This window comes from Copadichromis virginalis, linkage group LG14 (genome assembly GCF_057382275.1).
Source record: "Copadichromis virginalis isolate Kocher_CV1m ecotype Utaka linkage group LG14, C_Virginalis_male_GT1.1, whole genome shotgun sequence".
NCBI classification, from domain to species: Eukaryota; Metazoa; Chordata; class Actinopteri; order Cichliformes; family Cichlidae; genus Copadichromis; species Copadichromis virginalis.
The window spans coordinates 38,859,434-38,882,433 of record NC_140631.1 but is presented as its reverse complement, the minus strand read 5'-3'; the positions used below and the strand labels follow the sequence as shown (position 1 = coordinate 38,882,433).

Below are 23,000 nucleotides of genomic sequence, written 5' to 3'. Positions count from 1 at the left end.
GATCCTAAGTGTTATAGAAGAGTGCCAAAAAAGGAATTCTATCTAGCCGCCACGAACTGTAACTGACGCATGTTATGTTATCTGCTTACTCATGAAGGGGCGTGCACCCCGAAAAATAAAACAGTAGATTTCATGTGTTTTTCTTTGAGAGCGACACAGAGACTGGTATTTTGTACTTCTCCCATACATGTATGATAATAAATAATTGTTGATTGACTGGACCTGCTCTGAGTATTGGTTGTTTGTTCTCAGCCCAACATCAAAGAATTCGGGACAGCCTAAAACATATTAACTATGTATTTCTTCTAAATGCTGCCAAGATAATATAATTGTCACATGTGTAATGCCATAGTTCCGCAGCGACCTAGCGCCCCGCCATCTTTCTGTCTTTTTTGTGAAAAAAAACGATTCAAAAAGTTTTAAATAGTTTAGAAAGGACTTTTACATTTTCATAAATATTCATGGCTGTGTGGTAAAGCTGACATTATCTCACTTGTAATGGTTCAGATTGGACACTGTGACTGGCCGGTTCTGTGCTCCAGACCACATGTTTGATACCCCTGGACCCATGCAACGAAGTATAAAAAAACGTGTCCACACTTTGGCCTGTGAAGAGTGAAAGCAGATATACGGCGTGATATCGAGCCAAATGCTTCAAAGTGTTCCTTGATGATGTGATAAAGAAGTGACGTTCCTCCTCCAACCACAAACAGGAAGCTCATGAAGCGAGCAGTGTCAGTGCTTGTACGACACTCACCAGGAGACCTCTGAGCAGGATGGCTGCAGTCGCACAGCTCTGCTTCTCCCTGCTGTTCACTCTCATCAGCAACATTCATGCAGAAGAATTTATCGCCATAAGAAAAGAAGGAGACTCTTTACAGTTCAAGCTCCCAGATCAAAACAGCTTCTGCATCACCTCCAGACGTGTTGGTGAAGATACTCTGGTCCTGTGGAACATCTCTGACCCCTGGAACAGAAACTTCACAGTACATGAAGACCTGACAGGACGACTCTCATTTCCTGAGACATTTCATGGTTCTCCTTCATTTACTCTCAACAACCTGACCCACTCAGACTCTGGACTGTACCGAGATGTGTGCTGGACTCAGGGCAGCGTGACATATGAGAGAAACATCAGCCTGACTGTGTGCAAGACAGTAAGGGGGGAAGAACCTATCTTAGCTTCTGATTCTACTGTAGACGTACAATGTAAAGGAACAGGTGAGAATCTGACGGTGCGTTGGATCAGACATTACGGGGAGTGGCAACAAGCCGGGCTGAGTAGATTCGAAGACAGAATTTTGAAGGTGAATAAAGTCCAAGAAAGTTTCCTGCAGGTGACAAACGCATCACTTCTTCATGTCAACACACGACCAACGTCTTACATCTGCCTGTTGATGAACCAACAGCAGTGTGTGAGCACTTACTCTGTACGTTTGACCAAACAAACAAAGCTACGTTATGCTTCAGAGGGAGACACAGCTGTGCTGGAGTGTCCCTTCATGGACCCCATTCATGACCAGCCCCCAGTTTGGATGAAGGTAGCAATTTCCTACGATGCTGATCAAGAAATTGGTCGAAACTTCTCGCTGGTATTTCCATCATTAACGTTAAATGATTCAGGTATCTACTACTGTGAAGGTGAAAAAGTAATACATCAGTACTGGCTTTTCGTGTGCCCTAAATTTGGTCCACCTGCAGTAAAGGTTTTCTCAGAGGGAGATGAAGTCACTATGAGATGCTCTGATGATTGGAAAACTAGTACTTCGGGCTTTATGTTCATGAAGTCGATCCAAACAGAAGGCAAAATTGTGTACGATGATAAGTTCTGCAGTGACAAAAGAATCACTTGTTCCCGTGACAGCCTGATAATCTCTAATGTCGCACTGGAAGATGCAGGAGAGTATGTGTGTACAGGTTTTAAGTCAGAGGATGAGTGTGTGTCAGCAGAAGCATTTGTTCTGATCCACAGAGAGCCCTTTGGGGTTTAATCGACCTTCTACAGAGTCAGGTGGATACTGCTCAGCGGTCTGCAGGTGATGCTTTGTGTTGTTGTGGTCTGTGTGATACAGAAAACCAGGAGAGGAGAGCAGCTTTCAGCTCAGACACACACTTAATTCTTCTATATTTCTGCTCATATTTTATTTCATAATGGATTGGATTTATATAGCGCTTTACAATGCCACAATTCATTCACTCTCGCATTCACACACTGGTGGAATGCGCCATCGGCCCCCTCTGGCTAACAGCAGTAGGCGGTAGGGTAAAGTGTCTTGCCCAGACAAGATACGCTTCCCAACCCCCTGAGCCACGGTGGCCCCAGTTATAATGATTATGTGCTTTTTTGTTTTATGTGATTTGATGTTTATCCACATCTCATTCATGTATCTCTCAGAGTATCATTTTGAATATTCTTCTGTTTCTATCAGTGATCAGTTCGATCTATAAGAAATGTTAGAAACCAGTTGTAAATGTATTCGTTCTTCACGCTGATGTGAATCATTATCATCTCTCTTGGAAAATGTATTTTGTTATTGTGTTTAAGAGCAGATTCATTACAGCACTATGTTTATCTGCACTATATTGTTTTCATTGTTGTGAATCATTTATATTTGCATTTCAATTGTTGTGATGCAGCAGACTGGAAACATGATTGTCTGATACAGCAAACACTTCATAATATGGACTTGACTGCTTTGATTGTGTTTTTATATTCTCCATTTTTGTTAGGAATCATTTCTGAAATAAAAATATCTAAACAACAGGCTGAATGTTGATGTTCTTTTGTCAATGACTCCATGATGATTTTTAATTTTAATAAACACACAATCCTCATATTACAGTGCAGGATGTAGAACAGAGTATATCAGTAAACTGGATCAGACCTCATCAGCATTTTGACCTTAACATGCAGCCAAAAACAGAATGCCGGCCAACACCTTATTGAGTTAAATAATTTAAGGGATGGTTTATGGTGTCTGCTTTATTTCTTCACTAATTTAGATTTCACTGCAGAATATGAAGTAGGTTAATTGAAATAATCTACTGCAACAAAATAGTGAAGAATACTTTAATGAACCAGTACTCATGATCATACTTCATGATTCTGCACAATATAAAAGTATTATTGACATTAAATATAATTTGATAGTAACTCTTTTGTACTGTAAATATGATTATTGCTTCTGTTTGAGTAAATTTTAAAATGTTTGTGTGTGATGTCACAGGGCCGCGAGTGGGAGAAAAAACATGGAAGAAAACGGAAGAAGGAGAAGAAACGCAGTGAATCAGCCCTCCTTTCCCTACATCGTTATACTGATCTGAGTCCGTACTAGTGATGGGATTCCCGGCTCTTTTTAGAGAACCGGGTCTTTCGGCTCAGCTCACTAAAAAGAGCCGGCTCTTCAGGTTGTTTTGTTGCTTTAATTTATTGTTAACAATAATATAACATTATGCACAAAAGGAATTACTAATGTAAAAAAAATGGTTTTATTTATATATGTTTATATATAAATATGCGGTGGCCCCTAGAGACAAAGCACATTTCTAGCATTAACTGAACTTCCAAAACAGAGCTACTAGATCACTTAAATTACACAATTGAAAGCATTTGTGTATTTTCTGTGTATTTATACACAGGCACTCATATATATTCAAATAATTTAAAAAAAAAAAGTTCATTTACCTGTTATTACCACACACCAAATCCGGTCGTTGGTACTTGCTGGCTTGTGTAGCCACAAGATAACAAAAGCTCAACACTGCGCCCAGCATCCTGGAGCACTTCTGTTGTCTTTTGTATGTGTTTTGAGTTTTTGTGTGTTTCTGAGTTTTTATGTGTTTTGGAGTTTGCACATGCTTTGTCTGTAGGGGCCACCGTAAATATACTTTTATTTATTCACTCCACATAAAATGTAAGAAATAACTCATATAATACAAAAACCAACTATTCACATTTCAACTCTTAACTATTTAAATTTTCAGCCTTTTCCTTTTACATTTCGTTCGCGACCGACACATCACTAGTCCGTACTGTGAGCAGACAACCAGCAGGAGGAGGACTGCGGAGCTCAGTCACTTCCGCACCATGTGAGCCACCGGGACTGGAGCTCATTTGCTCCCGCATGAACTCCACATCCTCCGGTATAGAGAAACAGCACCCCGGCACAGCAAAGACTTCCGCACCCCATCATCAGGGCGCTCTAGTGGGAGAAAGGAGGCCCGCAGCTCAGTGCACGCAGCGGCCACGCACAGGGATTGTCCCCGGCTGGGAGCACGGACCGGCCGGCAGCATGTCTGCGGACGTGGCGGTGTCTTTGGCGGTGCTCGCGGGGATCGTCGTGCTGAGCGACGTGACCCGCAGGTTGCTGGCTCGGGCCCTAGCAGACACCGGGCTCTCCGAGTACGTGGTGGAGCTCGTGTCCACCTTCCAGCTGTGCTGCTGCACCCACGAGCTCAAGCTGCTGTCCGAGGTGGGCGGCATCGAGCCTGGTCTCGCGCTCACCTTCACGTATTTGGCGTCGGTGGTCCACGGGCTCACCTTCAGCGGGGCGATCGGGAACCCCTCCGGTGCGCTCGAGCGCGCCTACCACGCCAAGTTGTCGGGCTCCCGCGCCCTGCGGAGGATCGCGTGCCAGTTCGCGGCGGCCGCCGCTGCACGCGCTGCGGTGCCGAGGCTGTGGGGGGTCGGGCTGTCGAGACTGCACGCGCGACACAAGCTGTTCGGGTTCCGATGCACCAGCCCCATCCACGCGCCCCTGCACGAGGCCGCTGCGGTTGAGCTCGCGTGCGCCTTTGCGGTTCAGACTGTTATCACGCACACGCAATCGGTGCAGGAGAAATTCCGCGTGCACGCCGTGGCTGCGGTCATCACCACAGCGGTTTATGCAGGTATGATAACTCTATATGACTGCTGCAGGGAATCAAATCCGGCTCCACCGCTAATTAATCACGTGATCGGAAATCACGAGCACATCAGAGTATTTACATGGTGCCGGGGTCTGTTGGGGGAGACACGAACCGGGCACTAATCATACACTTCAGCCACGAATACATAAAAATCACCTAAATGTGGCTGAACAGTGGCTCAGACCTCCTGCTCTCATAAACACGCATTAGCGGTGTGAGGGTCGGAGCCGCATTGGTTGTGTAGTTTTCATCATATTACACACAAAAGTGTGCAGCTTATAGTTATGTGGCAACGTGTCCCACCTCAGGGTAGTGCAGGCATCAAAAGGCAGTGACACGTTACCCTGCGGGAGAGCCATCATAACGGTCTCTCTTCACAAACACTGGGGCTTGGAAAAGCCTCAGTCCTAAAGTGTTAAGAATGGGAGCCAATCAGGTGGCAGCGTGACCGGTGAACCTTTACTCTGAGTGTGTGTAGAGGGACACATGTTCACTGTGTGTTTATATAGAACAAGCAGACAGGGACAATTATGATCAAGCCAAACTCAACGCTTAAAATCGACTCCTGATCTTTGATCCGTCCTCACCTGGTCGTGAACGTGATGGTCAGCCAGGTATCCAGTTTACCTTTGAGTGTCAGATTTAGGCAGATTTGATTGCTTCCGTTTCATCATGACAGATTTAAGTGAACTCCTCTGTCTCCATTCCCAGACTTCTACTTTTGAATAAACTTTCCTTTAACTTGCTCCGAGTGCTCCTTTGTCTGCATGGTGTAACTGCAGCCTGGCATGCTGAATAACCAGTGAGTGGACCTTCCAGAAATATGTGATTTTAGGATTTTATAAGTCATTTGGCTGTTGAATGAGGTTAGTCATCTTTAAAGAGGTGAATATTTATGGAGTCATCAGTTGACGTTCGTTTGTGGAAGTCTGTTTTCACTCTGATAATAAAGAGGATTTATTTATTTCATTGACCAATAATAAAAAGACTGTTATTATATTTTTAACATTATATGATTATATTCACAGTGATGCTTTGAGGAAGACTGCACTGTTTGTCCCAGAATAATCAAACTGCCATGAAATACATTCACTAATTTATTATTTGGAACTAACACACTATTAGTACATCTCAGAGACACCTTCTTTCTCACATGAAGAGTAACAGATTACATCTCTCACTGTGTCCGACCAACCAACTCCCGTGTAAAGTCAGTTATTAGCAGATTTTTAACTACACCCGTAAATGAACGTTTGACTGAATGCTGATGAGTGAATACTGAGAATTTAGGAGGAAATATTTTCAAATTTTCCTGCAGAGAATCTGATTAAAATCTAAGCAAGAATCAGTTTGATCAATGACCTTTTTTCAGCCAGTAACCTTTAAAGTCACACATCCGCTGGAATATTATCATTTTCTGCTCTCTTTTTATACCTTTATGGAGAAGAAAAGCGTCTGGAGTCCAGATGCAAATATGACCTGGATGACTGAGAACCTTCACAGACTTTAACTTTCTAAGGCAGATTCAGGAATGCATTCAGCTGCTTTGTGCTGTATAGCAGATTTAAATGATGAACAAATGTGAGTTCACTGATAAAACTGTGCATGTGTGTCCAGGTGGCAGCGTGACCGGAGCTGTCTTTAACCCAGCGCTGGCCTTCTCCACACAGTTCCCCTGCGGTGGACACTCCTTCCTCGAGTACTGCGTGGTCTACTGGCTGGGCCCGCTGCTCGGTGAGACTAACACACCTGACAGAGACGTTAGAAAAATCTCAACTTAAAGAGATCACAAGTATTTTTCCTGCTGCCGACTGAAGCCAGTAACATCAGTTTGAAAATAGTTTTTATTTGGATTTTTGCACAAACTGGCTGGAAAATCCTCAGTGCTATAAATTCAGGTCTTTGACTTTTAATAAGGATAAGTGAAATTTCTTCTGGCTTTTCATTTTGTTTATAAACACGACAGCTCAAAAAGTCCTGAATGAATTCTGATAAAACTTTGAGGGGGTGTAGCGTGGAGTCATGTTAACAGTCCAGTAACATTTGCCTTACATGCTATTTGAAAACAGACAAAAAGCCTTTTAACTAAGAAACTATGATTCTTACAAGTGTGGTGTGTATCGTCAACATATAGAAAATACCATATAAAGGTTTAAAATATCATATCACATTTGACCTCCGACCTTTCCTTCAAGGTCAGTTGATTGCTCTGAATGTCAAAGGGATAATAATAGAGCTATTTAAAACTATGTTTCTTACTGTCATTGTATTTTCATCGTGTCGGCGTATAGGGAATGATAAATGGGGTTCCTGAATATCACTTTATTTTGGACCTTCTTTCTGACCTTCTCAGTCTTTCCATGTTCTGTGCAATATTTTGGTCTCAGTGAAATTACCATCCCCACCCTAAATGACCATAGCCCCTCCCTTATTCATTTATTTATTTATTATATTGTATAACTGTCCTTGTATACTGCCCCACAATGTTTCTGTTTCAATTTTTGTATGCACACACCGTGGAGTTTACATATATATTTACATATACATATATACATACATATACATTTGACCTCTGACCTCACTTTTACCCTTCACATCTGCCTTTCTTTCAAGTTGAGTCCAAAACGTGGTGCAGCCTTAAAGACAGTTTCGTCTTTATATTTCCAGGACAGATTCAAGATAGAAAATATTTTTACACGACGGTACACAGAAATAAAGAGCTGTGGTCATAAATGACCCCTCTTTGCCACGTGGATCACCAGTAAAGGTTTTAGTTGAACTGTTAGACAGAAGAAACCACATTAGCGATGAGCACTGCTACGTTTTAGTGCCTGCGTCTCTGGCAGCCAGCGAGCCAGTTGTGTTCAAAGTGTTGACACAAATCTGATAAGCTGCTTAAATATTAAAATCTCATGACTCATTTGTTTGAAGCAAAGATGTGTGTAATTTACCTTCGCTGGCAGAGCGACGAGCGTCTAAAAATATCTCTCGGTGCTTCAGGAATGACATCGTTTGTTTAATGGAATAAATCCCATGATTGCCGTTTCAGGATTCAGGCACATTTAATTTGATGCAACAGCAAAACTCAAAAACGTGAGAGAGCACACATCAGATTTTGGTCGATGAAATATTCCAGTTTTTAACTGACATTTGTTGTGTAGTTAAAAAATAAGACAGCTTTGGGTACAAAGCACCTCGAGGTGACTGTTGTTTGGGAGTTGTTTCATTTATCTGAGCGGTGTGCATCGCTTCACAGTAACACCTTAAATGTTTTATTCAGAAGTTTCATGGTTGACATACAGAAAACAACTTTTGTCTTAAAAGTTTAATTTTTTTCCTCTTCTTCTGCATCGTGGTTCTTTCAGGGATGATGAGCTCGGTGCTGCTGTTCGACAAACTCGTCCCTGCGCTCTCAACAAAACCGTCACCTCGCCATCTTCCCACGGAGAGCAAGAAGAAGGCGTGAGCATTGCTGGACGGCGATTTTCAGGTGAAGCTGTTTGTGACGGACTGTCAACCTGCTGCTGAGAAAGAAGGAAGAAGAAGAACCGCACGAATGCACTTCTTTTTAAGGGATACCAGAAGCACATCTGAGAAGTTCAACACAAAATTAGCTTTTAAATTTGTGAACAGGGCAACGCCAACATTTTACTTTCAATCAAACCTGTAGAACTTTTTGTATTTAATCCTGAGTCAACACACTGACCTTTTTTAGGGTTACTAAAATAATGTTTGCATGAGTTTTTTTTTTTTTTTTAAAAGACTGGAACCACAGAGCTGATATAAAGGATACAGATGTGTTGTAACCCTGCAAACAAATGTTATACAGTAACATACACTTAGCCCCTATTTTATGTTTCAATCACTTTTTAAGCTACTAAACTAATCTGACAACTGCAAACTGAAAATGTGATGTAGCATAATATTGCAACAACCTCATTAGTCTGTCTTTGAGTAAATGATCTGTGTATTTTAGTCATATTTTTACCTAATGCAACATTCCTGAGCCATGCACAGTGTAGGAGTGTACATGCACATGTCTGTTAGTTTTTGCACAAATGCAATTAGTGCCTTTGAGCTCTTTGTAAATACTGTACATGCAAACATAAATAAACAGTGTAATCAGTGCTGATTGGTTGTTTCTTTGATCCTGGGAAGGGTTCAGCAAAAACATTAGTGTTTCCAAAGAAGCCACGAAAAGTTATTAGCTTCATACTTCATATTAGCTTCATGAAATTTTGCACATTTCAGGGCTGAAAAACACATTTCAGCCAAATCCAAGTGTCAGTCTGAACACATCTGTTGCTGTTAAATATGCATCAGTTTTATGTTGATACCATAAAGCAGGGGTCTCAACCTTAAATGAGCTGTGGGCCACTGCTGCGCTGCCATCTTGTTGGAGGGCCACTTTAGTGTTCAAGTAGTACCAGGAAAACAAGAAACATCGCATAATTGTGTTTGTATTTAACAAAATAAAAACGCAGACATAAGTGTGCACATCAGTTTTTGACTCTCTCACTGGACTAACAGCCAATCCCTCAGCATGTTTGTGCTCTCCGCTCTTGTTGCCTTCATATTAAAAAACTTTTTGCTTTTTAAAGAACTCACTTTAACAAGGACCAAATTCCACTGTATTTCTTCACGTCAATATATGGGCCGCAAATAGGTGTGACGTGGGCCGCGAGTTTGAGACGCCTGCAGTAAAGTTTGATCCGTTTTCTGAAGATTAACTGAAGGAAACTTCGAAAAGGGCGTTTTCATTTCACCGTGTGGGATACATGGCTGCTCAAATAAGTTAAATAAAGATATTTTTGATTTCTTCTGTGCAGATAATCTGCAAGATGGAAAACTTTTACAAGCTGATGCAATAATTGGCTCATTCACTATTTTATGATTACCGTTTTTTGATAAAGTCCATTAAACATTTGCAAAATTCAAGACTCAATCCAGTGTCAAGATGCCCATCAAGAAAATATAATTTTGTGAGATTACACTTCCTCTTTTGACTGACCTTAGTGAGACCATGCAAAGCTGAAAATTACTCAGAAGCTTCTATCATATATAAAATCCTTAAAAAATTGCCACCAGAGGCTCCTGGCGCTGCTCCTCGCATATCCAAATGAGTAGGCATTCACTGCCTGTTCAATGATGGCTGAGGAGGAAGTGCAGGCTGTTTACCATTATTGGAAGGCTGGTGGTTTAATGGTCAGCTTCTCCAGATCCACCAGTATGGTCTATAGAATATAATGCTATGGAACTGTTCCATTTACAAACCATGTAAAAAATGATGCAATCCAGCGGTCCCCAACCTTTTTTGCGCCACGGACCGGTTTATGCCCGACAATATTTTCACGGACCGGCCTTTAAGGTGTCGCGGATAAATACAACAAAATGAAACTAGTACCGGTACCAAAAAAAAGAAGATTTATTCATAACACACGTGAAAAGACCCAGGAAAACCGAGTAAACGATAAAAACGATAACAAAATAACACTGAAAACCGATAAAAACCCCGAAAACTATACATTTCACACCTGAGCCTCAACTCTCGCAGCCCGGTACCAAACGACTCACGGACCGGTACCGGTCCGAGGCCCGGGGACCGCTGATGGTTCAGCTTTTTTAGTTTGTAGGAAATAAATCACATCTATAACTCACACAGCTGACACCGACTTTAACCAGGACCGCTAGAGCTGCTGGCCTGAGAACAGCGCCTTACAAATGAACTGTTGATGCTCAAAAACAGGACTGAAGACAAACACCTCAAACTGTTGTGGTGTTTGAAATTCTGTGATATACGAATTAATGAGCAGCTCCAGACGGACAAACTTTGGTGCTCCCATCCACATTGAGTTTCACTGTTATCTGCACTAACACTGAAATAAACAAGCTGATACAAAAACTACTTGTTTATTGACAATCACATACAAAGATCCACTGTCCTCAGCAAAAACATCAAATATTCAATTGGTCATTAGGTACAAAACAAACAAAAACTCAGCGTTAGTTGGTTTTACAAACACGTTCAGGACTGCATCTCAAAAGTCCAGAGTAGCTTTGTTACAGAAGTGCCTGACAGTATGTCGATGTGACCGTTATCGAATTAACAGAAACCACACGATGCGGCAGAGCAGATGTCGGAAGCTCAGCGGTAAAAGGTTTCACAGAAAAGAGAGTAAGAGCTTTAAAGAAGTGCTGTTGTCCTTGTCTTCAATCCCACGATGCAACACTGATGCTTTGACCGGCTGCAGACACGATTTCCATCTACAGAAAGAGTCAGAACGCACACGAATGAACCAAACTGCAAACGGGCAACTTTTCTGTGGTCGCAAGTTCACGACACGGTTAATCAATGCAAACACTGATTGATGATTAGCTCAGTGGGCCGTGTGCAGTATGTTTCTCATCTCAGCACATTTTACATTTTATTCTGCATATGATATTCTGTATATATTATCACTGCCTTTTTTAAATGGTAAATGGCCCCTAAGGACCCCAAAGCGCTTTACACATCCAGTCATCCACCCATTCACACATTTTTAGTTAAACAAGTGGTAGTGTAGTGTGAGTGTAGTTACATTTCACCGGCATGGTGAGATTCAGACGGTGGATCTGGACCCAAAAGATCATCACATGATCTTTTGCAGCCATTATAAATGTAATTGTACTTATTTTTGAAGCATGACGTAAATGAATTCTTATTTCAGTGCTAATTAAAATCAGCACTTATAGCATCACCTGTTAAATCAGATTAAAATGCTTAAAAGTGTGCCGCCTTTGCCCCAAAATGAAGTTTTAAAAAGATTTCCACCCTCAAGCTACTGTTTTACCACCACATTTTTCACAGAGCTTTCTCTTTCTCTTCATAACGTCTGCTCTTTGGCCAGACTGCCTGTTCCTGCTTCTAAAGGCCAATTCCTGCAAATGCTGACCGACACACTGAGACCTACCAGTGCTCTACGTCAGCATCCTCGAACTGACCCGCCTCCATCGCTGCTGTGTCCACCTCCATCCCATCTGTCAACATAAATGTACACACCAGAAATAAATCTTAAAATAATTGATCCTCATCTTGCAAATCATCCAGAAATACTTTAATTTTCACTGCACAGAAAAGATTTTTGAGGAAATGCAAGTAATTTATATTTGCTCTACATTATAAACTGAACAGTATATTTATTAGTCTCTCATTGACTGGTTAAAGCAAGAAAAACATAGGATAGTTTCATTTTTAGTAACAACTGTACAGGTGATGATAACTCATACCAGAGCTTAAAGTTAGGGACTGGCTGCTTTGATTCACAGGTGTGTCACCACAGGTGTAGCTGCTAGCTGCCTGCTAAGCTTCACCTCCACTCTGTCTATGCTGCTGGTGCCTCCTGAAGCATTTTAATGAACTTATCTGACAAATACAGTTCGTTGAATAAACCAACATGGTGGCAACCAAAACACTAATGCTGCAAAGTTCAGATAGCAATGGATGACAGCCAGGCTGCATGCTGATCAACCATCCGCCTTCCCGATACGCATCAGAGCAACGTCGAACATGAGTTGACCTTTTTTGTATCTACGGTCTCATCGTGCTCCGTGTGTCATGCCATTACTTATTAAGACTAAAACACAAAGAGCGACAGGTCGAGGTTTGTGCGACTCTGACCTTCAAACTCGGCTTTTGTTTCTTCCGTCCGGACTCCAGCCATGTGGTACTGCTGAGCGACTGACTCAGCCAGCATCCCCTCTAGCCTCTCCAGCGTGGCCTGACCCTCCTGCGTTAGCGCCGACAGGCCCTCGTCGCAGGTGTAGAAGGTTGGGATGTCAGCGTGACCGTGCTCTAAGCAGGTGGAGGAGAGAGATGGTGATTCAGCAGCAACAATTTAAAGACAAATTGGACCTGGATGCAGGGTTCACACATCATCACTTAACAACAGGATAGCACAATCCCCTCACTCTTATTTTGAAAGTTCAGCTGCTGATAACCATCTATTCTCAGTCCTGCTGCTTCTTCAGTGATTTAAAGACAGATTTACAAAGAATACTGTTTAATCCACCTGTCCACACTGCACTGCCATAAACATCAGTTACTCTGTGCTCATCTCATTTAAACTTACCAGCCTCTGCAAGCAAGCAGTCCGAGTCACCAGTCCGTGAAGTGGAAAGAGAAAAGACAGAAGGAGAAAAATGAAAAGACTTTTACATTCAGACAAAAGAACTATTTTATCAAATGTTCTTTACAGTAAACTATTTAAACTGGAGCTATTTGGTAATCCTTATTTTCTGTCATATATGCAGCTACAATGGTGCGTGCTCAGAGTAAAACAGCCACCATAACAAATCATGAGATCACCATACTAACAAGTAATCATTATGAGCTTTTAAGCGCTTATTAATGAGGATTAGTTTATAACCTGGATCTGTCTAATCTCAAACATGGGGACATCCATAATGTGGCTAATCAGACCTTCTCTTTGCTAGACAAAGCTAATCAGCAACAATTTCCCTTGTGGGATTAATAAAGTATCCATCCATCCATCCATCCATCCATCAGAAGGAAGCTTACTTAAATGGGAGGAGCTAAAGGAGATAAATGGGAGGGGTTTGTGTCAGACAAAGGAGGATCGAGGATGAACTGTGGTGCTGTCGGAAGGAGGAATAAAGTAAATATGAAATGTGTTTAAAGATAATTTAGTGTCCAAGAATAAAACTTTAGGTTGGAAATGAGCAGAACAGATCAACTTTACAAGAACAGCCATTGGTGATGTAAGAAATTCACTTCAATAGAAATACAATTAGGCACAAAGCCATTTCTACTCTGTATTCTCAAATACAATAAAATGCTTAAAAAGAAAACTTTTTTTTCTGGAAAGATTTTCTGCTTGTTTTGTGTTTCTGAATGAATTTGAGGATTTATATCACTGTTTGTTGGAATGCGAGGAGCTGTTGTCTTCTTTGTGTCTGCTAAAGAGACAAAGAAGTGCATGAAAAGAGGATCCTAAATCATCCAGACTGAAATCAGACCCATTTTTACAGGCCACTCCATTGTAACGTTGAGCCAGGTGCATTCTGCATCTATGCGTTTGAGTTTTGCCTCACCGGCTTCCTCCACGTCGTACTCCTCTCCTTCAAAGTCGTTGTCCGAGTCGTCATCCTCGGGATCGGGGTGGAGCGCCTGGCACTCGCACATGGCTGAGAACATGGACTCCACTGCAAGTAAGGCACACAAAGGTATAAGTGTGATGCTGCGCCATCTCCAACTGTCGTTTATACAGGATGTGCAGCCTGCTGCTCATCCTCAGCGAGGTCACTCACATGCCGCTTTGTCGCTGGGAACAAATCGAATCTCTGTGATCGCCCCTTCGTCTTCATCATCGTCACCACCATCACTGCTGCCGTCATCATCATCATCAGCTGCTTTCTCTGCCATTTCTGCCTCGTTCTCTTCTGTAAGGAAACAGGAGAAGTCAGCAGTGACCCAAAAACTCCTTCAGAAACTGTAAAGAAACTATTTGTACACAACAGGTCAAACACGCTTTAACAACCCTGAAGACTGGACTCCCCTCACCCCCCAAAAACTACATATTTTTGGGGGCCTAAACAAGTAAAAAGAGATATAAAGTTCAGATGTAAACTTCGCCTCACTGTTGAGTTTGCCGTTGACCATGACGTAGAGGTGTTCCTGTGGGTAAGCGCTGACGTCTCTGGAGATGGCGTGCAGACCGATGGAGGGATACTCCAGAGAGAAACCCAGGCCTGAGCTGTCAAACCACGACAGGCGCCTGATAAAAAGAAAACAAACTGCTTTAAACAACAGCACTAAACAACTTTTAGATGCTTTTAAATGTCTGCCAAGCTTATTATCTGACTTTTCTGGCAACGACTAATTACGGTCTCAACTGACTATTAATTTATCATATGATATTTTAAAAAAATGTTACAAAATGCCAACTAAATTACTTTAACATTGTTTGCTTCTACTTCCTAAAAGTAAAAAAGTGCTTTGTAAAAAAATATGTAATAAGAAAATATGTAATTGTAATGCAACAGCGAGGGTCTGTGAGAAACATAACACAGCTGTAAAATCTGAATTTACACACACACACACACACACACACACACACACACACACACACACACACACACACACACACAATGTTTCCTTCCCAGTTTATTGCTGTTTTGTGCTTTTCCAAAATTTTTTACTAGCTTAAGAAAAATAAATATGAAATTAAATTAAGAATTGAATAACTGAAATAATATAACAACACGAAGACAACAAGAAGAAAAAGAACGCAAAGACAATGTAAAAAAGGAAAGAAATAAAATGATAGCACAGAAACAAATTCCAAAAAAATTAAAATAAAAAATACATTAAAAAAAAAAAAACATGAAAAAAAGGAAAAAGAAACTCGCCTTTTAACATTACCGAGAGTCCAAGTAATACCAAAACACACACAAAATATATCATGTTTACGGAGAGGTACCAGAAAAAAAATGTAATATAAATAATAAGTAGACATATTTCTAATACTGGATTTAAAAGAAGACATCCACATTTTGTTCTGCAATGTATTATTTTGAAAGAGTGCGCTCCGGAAGTGATTTCAGCGCGCGGAGCAGACCTTTATTTTATGTCTATAATGTAAACTGGTGTGATTTCCAATGAAGTGCGCGTGAAATCCCGATAAGAACCTCAATAAACACGAGCCTGAACCCCAGACCCACGAGCCAAAGAGCAAAACACGCGCCACGTGCACCACTTACGTTTCTGCGACGTAGAGGGTGCCGCAGCCGAGCCGCTGGCCGTCCAGAACCGCCGTGGTCTCGGCTTGTTCGTGTCTCACTCCCTCGGTGGGAGGGTGGAGGTTTTTCAGTAATACCATAGTCCTCGGTCCGCTCGGACGGAAAAGAACAGAAACCGGTGAAAACGCGCAGCTGCGTGACAAATTTTGTGCTGGCTAAAGCTGGCTAATTTTACCCGGGGTAACTTCTCAGTGCTAAATCAAAGTCCGACAGCTGGAGGCGAGTAAACGTCAGCCGTGCTATAACGCCTCTTCCCTTGGATTAGCAGATCCGGGACAGAAAGCTTTGAGTGCGAGAACAGGCGTGACAAAAACTGAAAACAGGTTACAAAGTGCTTGTTCAGGGTGACGTCACGCTAAAGTATCGCGACAACACAGAACTCCCAACGAGAATTCACATACTCCAGATTGGCAGTTTAAAAAGCTGTCGCGAGATGGAGCTGTTTCGTAATCTTTTATTCCTAAAGATGTAGAAACATAAATTCTTACATTATTTACCCCCCCCCCCCCCAAAAAAAAGTTAAAAAAAATAACATTCTAACAAAGACTGAGCATATAGACAAAACAAACACGATTTTTTAAATAAACAAGCACAAATCAACAAGGTAAAAAAGGGAAAGGACACACTGAGTAAACACCACTGATTTTATAAGATTTTTTTTCTTTCTTTTTTCACTTGTTGGTAAAGACATTAACTTAAGGGCTTTATAAACTGATTTAAACACTGACTTAATAAAAAAGAATCATTAATATTCAAAATAGTAACTCATTACGTTTGGATAATTGATCCTCGTTATATCAGTTTCTTGAAAAATAGTTTGGAAACAGAATAAAGACAGAGTTTGTTTGTTTTTGTTGTTTTTTTTTTTTTGTTTGTTTTTTTGCCAGTCCCATTTGGTTCTTTAGCCGTCAGAATTGTTGTCTGAAGACCAACAAGGATACCCAATGGATTTACTTTGCCAAATGGATCATCGTGGCATTGCCGTATTGGTCCATTTGATCGACCTTTGTTTTTATTGTTTATTATATTTTATTTTCAGATGTTACAGACGGGACAGACATGAGTGAGGGATAGGAAAGGGAGAAAGAAAGAGGAAGGAAAAGAAAAACAGAAGGGGAGAGGGACAGTGAGAAAGGGGGGGAGAAAAAAATCTCCTGGGTCACCTGTTGAGAGAAGAAGAATAGAAAACAAGCAAAAAAAAAAAAAAAACCAAAGCAACATACTAAACACAACACCATTGCATTAATCTAGCTAAGTGTAAACAACAGTAAATACTGAATATTCAATGTTGTTGTGCAGCACGCAGGACAGACAGCGCACAATGTGCTTTGAAGTAGCAGCCAAGAAAGGTGTAATTTAAGTCTACGAGCAGTGAACACCCGTGTGCATACCTGTGTGGATCAGCGCGCTTGTATTCAAATGGTTTCCACATGTAATGGTCTGCAAGAGGATGTAGCAAGCCATAGCCCCGTCCCCCAGGGCATGAAGTAGGCATGGAGGAGATCCAGGCCCCAGACATCCAGAGGCTCCCAAAGCACGAGAGCCCAAAGAGGACCACCGGAGGGGCATCCGTGCCACCCTCATGGGAAGGGCTGAGGATCCCCAGACGAGGCGTCACCCAGTAGCCACCGAGCAGAAGCTAGAGGGGGCTGCACCGGCGTGCCCGCCGGCTCTGCCGGCAGCCAGCTGTGCCAGAGTGAACCGAGCGGCAGGCCCAGAGGCCCGAGGGCCCCCCGCACCCCGGAGGAGGCCCGACCGAGCAACAGGCGCCAGGCCCCGCCAGGTAGCCACCGGGAGTGAGCCGGTACATACCTGAGTGCCCAGCCCCGGACACCAAGAACCACCAATGCACCGACCCCTAAAGGCATCAGTCACCGGCAGGGAGTGTGGTGAGGGGAGATAGGCCTTGGAGGGCCTGGGAGTTCCCAGAGAGGTGGAGTGTAAGACCCGACCTGACATAGACACAGAAAAACAGGCACACACAGACACAAACATGCATTCCCACCCTCATGCACACATATACAAACACTCAGCACTCACCCAACGTAAGGATTGACATAAATGGACATGTACACACAATCACACTCCCCAAACATATTCTATACCCCGGGTCCAGGTACCCTCGCCCCCAGAGGGGGAAACAGAACCCAGACCCAAGAGATGTTACCCTTCCCCCCGGGGTGGAGGCAAGCAGACCGTCCCAGGCTCCGCAGCAGCAGGGAGGCCAATCGGACAGCTAACATCTCCTCCCAGCCCCCCCGCCCCAATGGCTAGCAGAGAACGGGGGTGTGTGAAGACCCCATACCTCCCTCCTCCCGCTCATGTGTAGTGTTGCTGCGTGTTGTTCTAAAGTCTAAAGTGCATTTAAAACAAGGGAGAGCATGGTGCTGCTGCCAGAGAGCAGCAGGTGTTAGCACGGCCCCTCCCGAGAACCCTCAGTGTCTACATGGATTTAAAATTGGGAGGTGGGCACCAGCGCCAGAGGTAGGTTTGAGTACACAGACCGTCCACTGGACGCCGTTAACGTGCCCACCCTCAAGGCCCTATATATATGTGTGTGTTATGAGAGTGTAAGTAATGTGGATGTCTAAGTTGTGAGATAAAATTGAGGCACAGGTGGCCAGAAGGGGACGGGGGGGGGGGGGGGGGGGATGTCTCCCATGCACCCTTGTGACACACCCGCACCCCAAGGCCCTACCTGTGTGGGTGAGTGTGGTGGAGCGGGAAGAGGGAGGTAGCCGGGGATGGGGAGGAAAAGGAGGGAGGGGAGGATGCCCCTCCCTAGGGCCAGCTCCCCCGCTGACCCCAGTAGGCACCCCCGTCCTCTGGTACCCACCAAGGCAAGGGAGCCCAGGTCCATCCAGACCGGGGCCTACAGTAGCAAAAGACAGAGTTTGTAAGGACTATAAGGTCCACAAGCACTGAGGCAGTTATGCAATTTTCTAATCTTGCCTCAGAACACACACGCACACACACTGATTACTCATTTTACATCAAAGTTTGGGAGCTCTGATCCGGTTAATTAAATCCTGCACTGAAATATGAGGATTGTGTGTTTATTAAAATTAAAAATCATCATGGAGTCATTGACAGAAGAACATCAACATTCAGCCTGTTAAATTAGATTTAGATATTTTTATTTCAGAAATGATTCCTAATAAAAATGGAGAATATAAAAACACAATCAAAGCAGTAAAGTCCATATTATGAAGTGTTTGCTGTATCAGACAATCATGTTTCCAGTCTGATGCATCACAACAATCGAAATGCAAATATAAATGATTCACAACAATGAAAACAATATAGTGCAGATAAACATGGTGCTGTAATGAATCTGCTCTTAGACACAATAACAAAATACATTTTCCAAGAGAGATGATAATGATTCACATCAGAGTGAAGAACGAATACATTTACAACTGGTTTCTAACATTTCTTATAGATCGAACTGATCACTGATAGAAACAGAAGAATATTCAAAATGATACTCTGAGAGATACATGAATGAGATATGGATAAACATCAAATTACATAAAAGAAAAAAGCACATAATCACTTTAGCTGACATTAAATGAGAATATATGAAAAGAGATCATCAAGATGTACATCAAAGAATTAAAAAAAAAAGGCAAAATATAATAATAATAATAATTTATAACTTATATAAGAGAGTGAGCCATCCAGTCAGCTCAGAGCACAGATTCATATCTACAATAATATTTTTGTTTGTTATTATTATCATTATTATTATTATTATTATCATTATTATTATCATTATAAATGCTGATGAGCACATTAAGTGTGTGTCTGAGCTGAAAGCTGCTCTCCTCTCCTGGTTTTCTGTATCACACAGACCACAACAACACAAAGCATCACCTGCAGACCGCTGAGCAGTATCCACCTGACTCTGTAGAAGGTCGAGTAAACCCCAAAGGCCTCTCTGTGGATCAGAACTGTTTTTTCTGTGAACTTGCACTCTTCAAAAAAGTCTAAACCTGCACACCAGTACTCTCCTGCATCTTTCTGTGAGATATTAGAGATTATCAGTTTGTCATCAGAAAGAAGGATTCTGCTTTGATTTTCAATAATCTCAGTAAACTCAGTGATTTTTCCTTGTGCCTGGATTGACTTCATGAACCACCTTGTGAGCCATTCACTTTTTTGTGAACATCTCACAGTGACTTCATCTCCCTCTGAGAAGACGTCCACTGCAGGTGGACCAAATCTGTGGCACACTACAAGCCGGCACAATTGTTTTATGGTTTGACCTCCACAGATGTACCAACCTGAATAATTTAACATCGTGATGGAAACACATGCGAGTAGTTTTGCCCGGCTTTCTTTGATCCAAAGTAAAGGTCCACCTTCTCCCAAACCGGTGGTTGGCCATGACTGAAGGGACACTGCAGCACAGCTGTCTCTCCCACTGTGTGATAGATGAACATTATTGCTTTGGTCACATCTATAAAGTGAGTGGTCACACACTGCTGTTGGTTCATCTCCAGACAGATGTAAGATGTTTGTGATGTGTTGAATACATGCAGAAGTGGTGTTTTTTTCACCTCCAAGAAACTTTCTTTTAAACTTTTCACCTTCACAATTGTTGTCGTTGTAAAAGAATTTCTTTGCCGTGTATCCCCCTCGTATTTGATCCACTGGACCAGCAGATTCTTATTTGCTCCCTCACATCGTACCTCCACTGTTGCTGTTAATAGAAACCACAATCGCCTTCCACCTCTCATTCATGTGCGTGCTAAGGCTCCGCAAGAGCCAATGAGAAACTGGAGGTGCTCAGCATAGAAATTATGCTGTGTGCAATGTATGTGAGAAGACAGTTAAATACTGTGGCAACACAACAAAGCCTTGAAGAGAGGATGTAATGTGTGTCAGTATGTAATAAATTTCCCAAAGAACTTCCAAGCATGCCTCCGTCGTCAGTTTCGAGTTGATCGCTGTTGATGATGCACTGCTCAACACTTCTCCAAAAAAGTAATCCAGTTACTAAAAGTTAAAAGTAGTTAGTTGTATTGTGAGGTTAGGACTTTGGCACTGGAGAGGGTGGCTGAGACTTTCATCCTGATTTGCTCTGCTTCTGTTTGTGATAATTCATTAATCCGTATGGCGGTTTCTGTGGCTGTGATGAGGGCCACTATGGGCAAATGTTGAGGAGAAATGGCAAAAATGAGTCCTTTGGCCAACACTTTCTTTTCAGGTTCAGTGAGATTCCGGTCAGAAAGGTTCTTCACCCATTTTTCCTGACTGTCCTCAGGTGTGTGTTCTTCTCTGAGTTGTGTAGATTCAGACTGAGGAGTGAGTGTTTTTGAAAGCAAGCTGTGGATTTTCCTGCATTGTCTTTCTTTTCCTTTAAAGTGTTGGCCCGCTGAGCCTTGTCCACAAACTTATAAACCTCTTCTAGGATAGGAGAGGGTAGAAGGGTTTGTCTAATCTTGCTCTGGAGGGCATCTATAGTGACATGGACCTGTCTTATCCACCATGTGACCCTAGAACTGAAGAAGCTTCTCGGAAGCTTCTCGGATGAGAGGTGAAACGTCTTCAAGCAACCTAAAGAAGTCCAGACGACTTTCTTTACAAGCTCCTTAATCTCTAGTTTATGTTTTTGTTTCTCATGCTGCTGCTCAAAATCACGTTCTTGTACCTCTTGTCATAGTTGTTTCATCGTTCCTCATTGTGGTCACGGTTTGTCAAATTATTTAGTTCTCCCAGTTTAGGTTTTAGTTTAGGCCCAAGTTTGATCTCGCCTTGATTTTTGGTTTCTTGTGTATCAGCCCCCAAAAAGGTTCGCTCTTTGTTTAACTTCAGTTCAGTTCTCCCGTGTCCGCATTTGGGTCTGTACCTTTAACACACTGGCTGCTCAGCAGTGACAACTGCATCTTTAATGATTTTTTTAACAGTCTAATTATTTACGTAGCACTTAAAAGTGGGAGAAATACATTTTAGTTATGAAGATAGCTGTTAGTTTCTTGAGTTTTTCTGAATTTGAAAAGAGTATAAAGATTAGTTTGAGAAATTTAATCAGCTTATCTGGAAGAAGTTTAAAACATCAATCTCTGTGTCTAAAAAAAGACTAAAAAGACTAATAACTGACTTTCCACAGCAGCTGTTTGGTCAGATACAGTGAGAGATGTAATCTATTACTCTTCATGTGACTTCCTGAGAAAGAAAGTGTTATGATATTTTGATACCACGGTAAGCATCTACAGGATATTGTTTTATACAGGAAAACTGTTACTCAATATGGCCCATCTACTAGTTGTTTTTCTCTTTCTCTGTGACCCAAGAATTAATGTGTAGGACTCACAAGCTGGTACCCCAAGGTCGAAAACACCACAGAGATGAGACCACTTCCTTACTCCCATCCTCCCTTTTTCTTTATCTCCTGGAAAAGGCTCGTTAAAGGCTAGGTGGTTCGTTTCAGAATTCACTAATGAAAGAACTCTGTATTTTATGTCTAGGAGTGTATTTTGCTGGGATGATCATAAATTATAGCTGAACTGATAAACTACACACAGGATACTTCTTTGCTCACAAGGCAGGAAGACGTTTCCTTATTTAGTCTGTACCGGTTTGAACTGGGAAAGCTGACACACGAACCTTTTTTTTCATCTATATAAACTGCTGTGTATCAAATAAACCTTTGAGTTGATTTGGGAAGGCAACCTGAAGCAGTCTGTGTTTCCTTGTTCTCCCAAGCTGCTCCCGGCGCTGTAACTAACCCAGCTGAACGGCATACCTGAGTGTTACTTTAAATAATTAGGAATCTTAGAAGGAAAGGACAAAACTCTGCTTATCGCTCACGCCACGGAGGAAACCCGGGACGGCAATTTCCTTCAATTTGGTGTCAGAAGTGGGATAACTGACAGAAGGTAAATATGCGTCTTTCATATTTATATAAAGACCTATTATACCTCTCTCAGTGATCGATCCATAAAGAAACGGGATATGCTGACGAAGTTTCACTTAGTGATCCAGAGAGATACACTGACGACTTCCTCAGTCCCCGAATAAAGTAAATTAACCCTTGTGTGGTGTTGGTGGACACAGGAAGTTGCCTGTTGTCTTGAAACGTACGTTAAAAAGTGAGAAGTTGCTCACTCAGAAAAAGTGACATAGGAAGTTGCCTGTTGTCTTAAATACTTCTCGTTAAGTGAGAAGTTGCTCACCAAAGAGTGACACAGGAAGTTGCCTGTTGTCTTGAAACGTACGTTAAAAAGTGAGAAGTTGCTCACTCACAGAAAGCTAGTAAATAATTAAATTTAATTTTGTTAAAAAAAAAA

At 42.1% G+C, this 23,000-nt stretch overlaps 2 protein-coding genes across 5 annotated transcripts; one reads left to right on the top strand and one right to left on the bottom strand.

Annotated features, from left to right (window-relative positions):
- Positions 1–3,982: 3,982 nt before the first annotated feature.
- On the top strand, positions 3,983–9,036 carry aqp11 (aquaporin 11). Of its 3 annotated transcripts, XR_014914916.1 has the most exons (4): positions 4,053–4,890; positions 5,345–5,522; positions 5,620–5,710; positions 6,526–6,590. XR_014914916.1 is itself a non-coding variant. In XM_085430858.1 (3 exons), exons 1-3 carry the CDS (start codon positions 4,125–4,127, stop codon positions 8,372–8,374), a joined length of 984 nt encoding a protein of 327 aa, XP_085286984.1. In that variant the 5' UTR covers positions 3,983–4,124; the 3' UTR covers positions 8,375–9,036. The 3 variants fall into 3 exon arrangements, 1 of the variants encoding a protein (XP_085286984.1); XM_085430858.1 differs by lacking the exons at positions 5,345–5,522; positions 5,620–5,710 and adding an exon at positions 8,274–9,036 and having other exon boundaries at positions 3,983–4,890; positions 6,526–6,642; XR_014914915.1 differs by having other exon boundaries at positions 5,345–5,710.
- A 1,766-nt stretch (positions 9,037–10,802) lies between these two features.
- Positions 10,803–16,072, bottom strand: clns1a (chloride channel, nucleotide-sensitive, 1A). 2 transcript variants are annotated; one of them, XM_085430860.1, is made up of 7 exons: positions 15,667–16,071; positions 14,545–14,681; positions 14,215–14,346; positions 13,999–14,109; positions 12,566–12,739; positions 11,859–11,925; positions 10,803–11,172 (listed from the first exon to the last, which is right to left on the bottom strand). In XM_085430860.1, coding segments are annotated over exons 1-7 (741 nt in total). In that variant the 5' UTR covers positions 15,786–16,071; the 3' UTR covers positions 10,803–11,171. The 2 variants fall into 2 exon arrangements, with proteins under 2 accessions (XP_085286986.1, XP_085286985.1); XM_085430859.1 differs by lacking the exon at positions 10,803–11,172 and having other exon boundaries at positions 11,855–11,925; positions 15,667–16,072.
- Positions 16,073–23,000: the final 6,928 nt, after the last annotated feature.

What these genes read in the sequence shown, in the direction of transcription:
- aqp11 (XM_085430858.1), top strand. Translation starts at nt 4,125, where the DNA reads ATGAACTCCACATCCTCCGGTATAGAGAAACAGCACCCCGGCACAGCA. An exon ending in CACCACAGCGGTTTATGCAG is followed by an intron (nt 4,891 to 6,525) that starts GTATGATAACTC and finishes ATGTGTGTCCAG; the next exon opens with GTGGCAGCGTGACCGGAGCT. An exon ending in CTGGCTGGGCCCGCTGCTCG is followed by an intron (nt 6,643 to 8,273) that starts GTGAGACTAACA and finishes TGGTTCTTTCAG; the next exon opens with GGATGATGAGCTCGGTGCTG.
- clns1a (XM_085430859.1), bottom strand. Translation starts at nt 15,785, where the DNA reads ATGGTATTACTGAAAAACCTCCACCCTCCCACCGAGGGAGTGAGACAC. An exon ending in ACCCTCTACGTCGCAGAAAC is followed by an intron (nt 14,682 to 15,666) that starts GTAAGTGGTGCA and finishes TCTTTTTATCAG; the next exon opens with GCGCCTGTCGTGGTTTGACA. An exon ending in AACAAAAGCCGAGTTTGAAG is followed by an intron (nt 11,926 to 12,565) that starts GTCAGAGTCGCA and finishes TTATGTTGACAG; the next exon opens with ATGGGATGGAGGTGGACACA.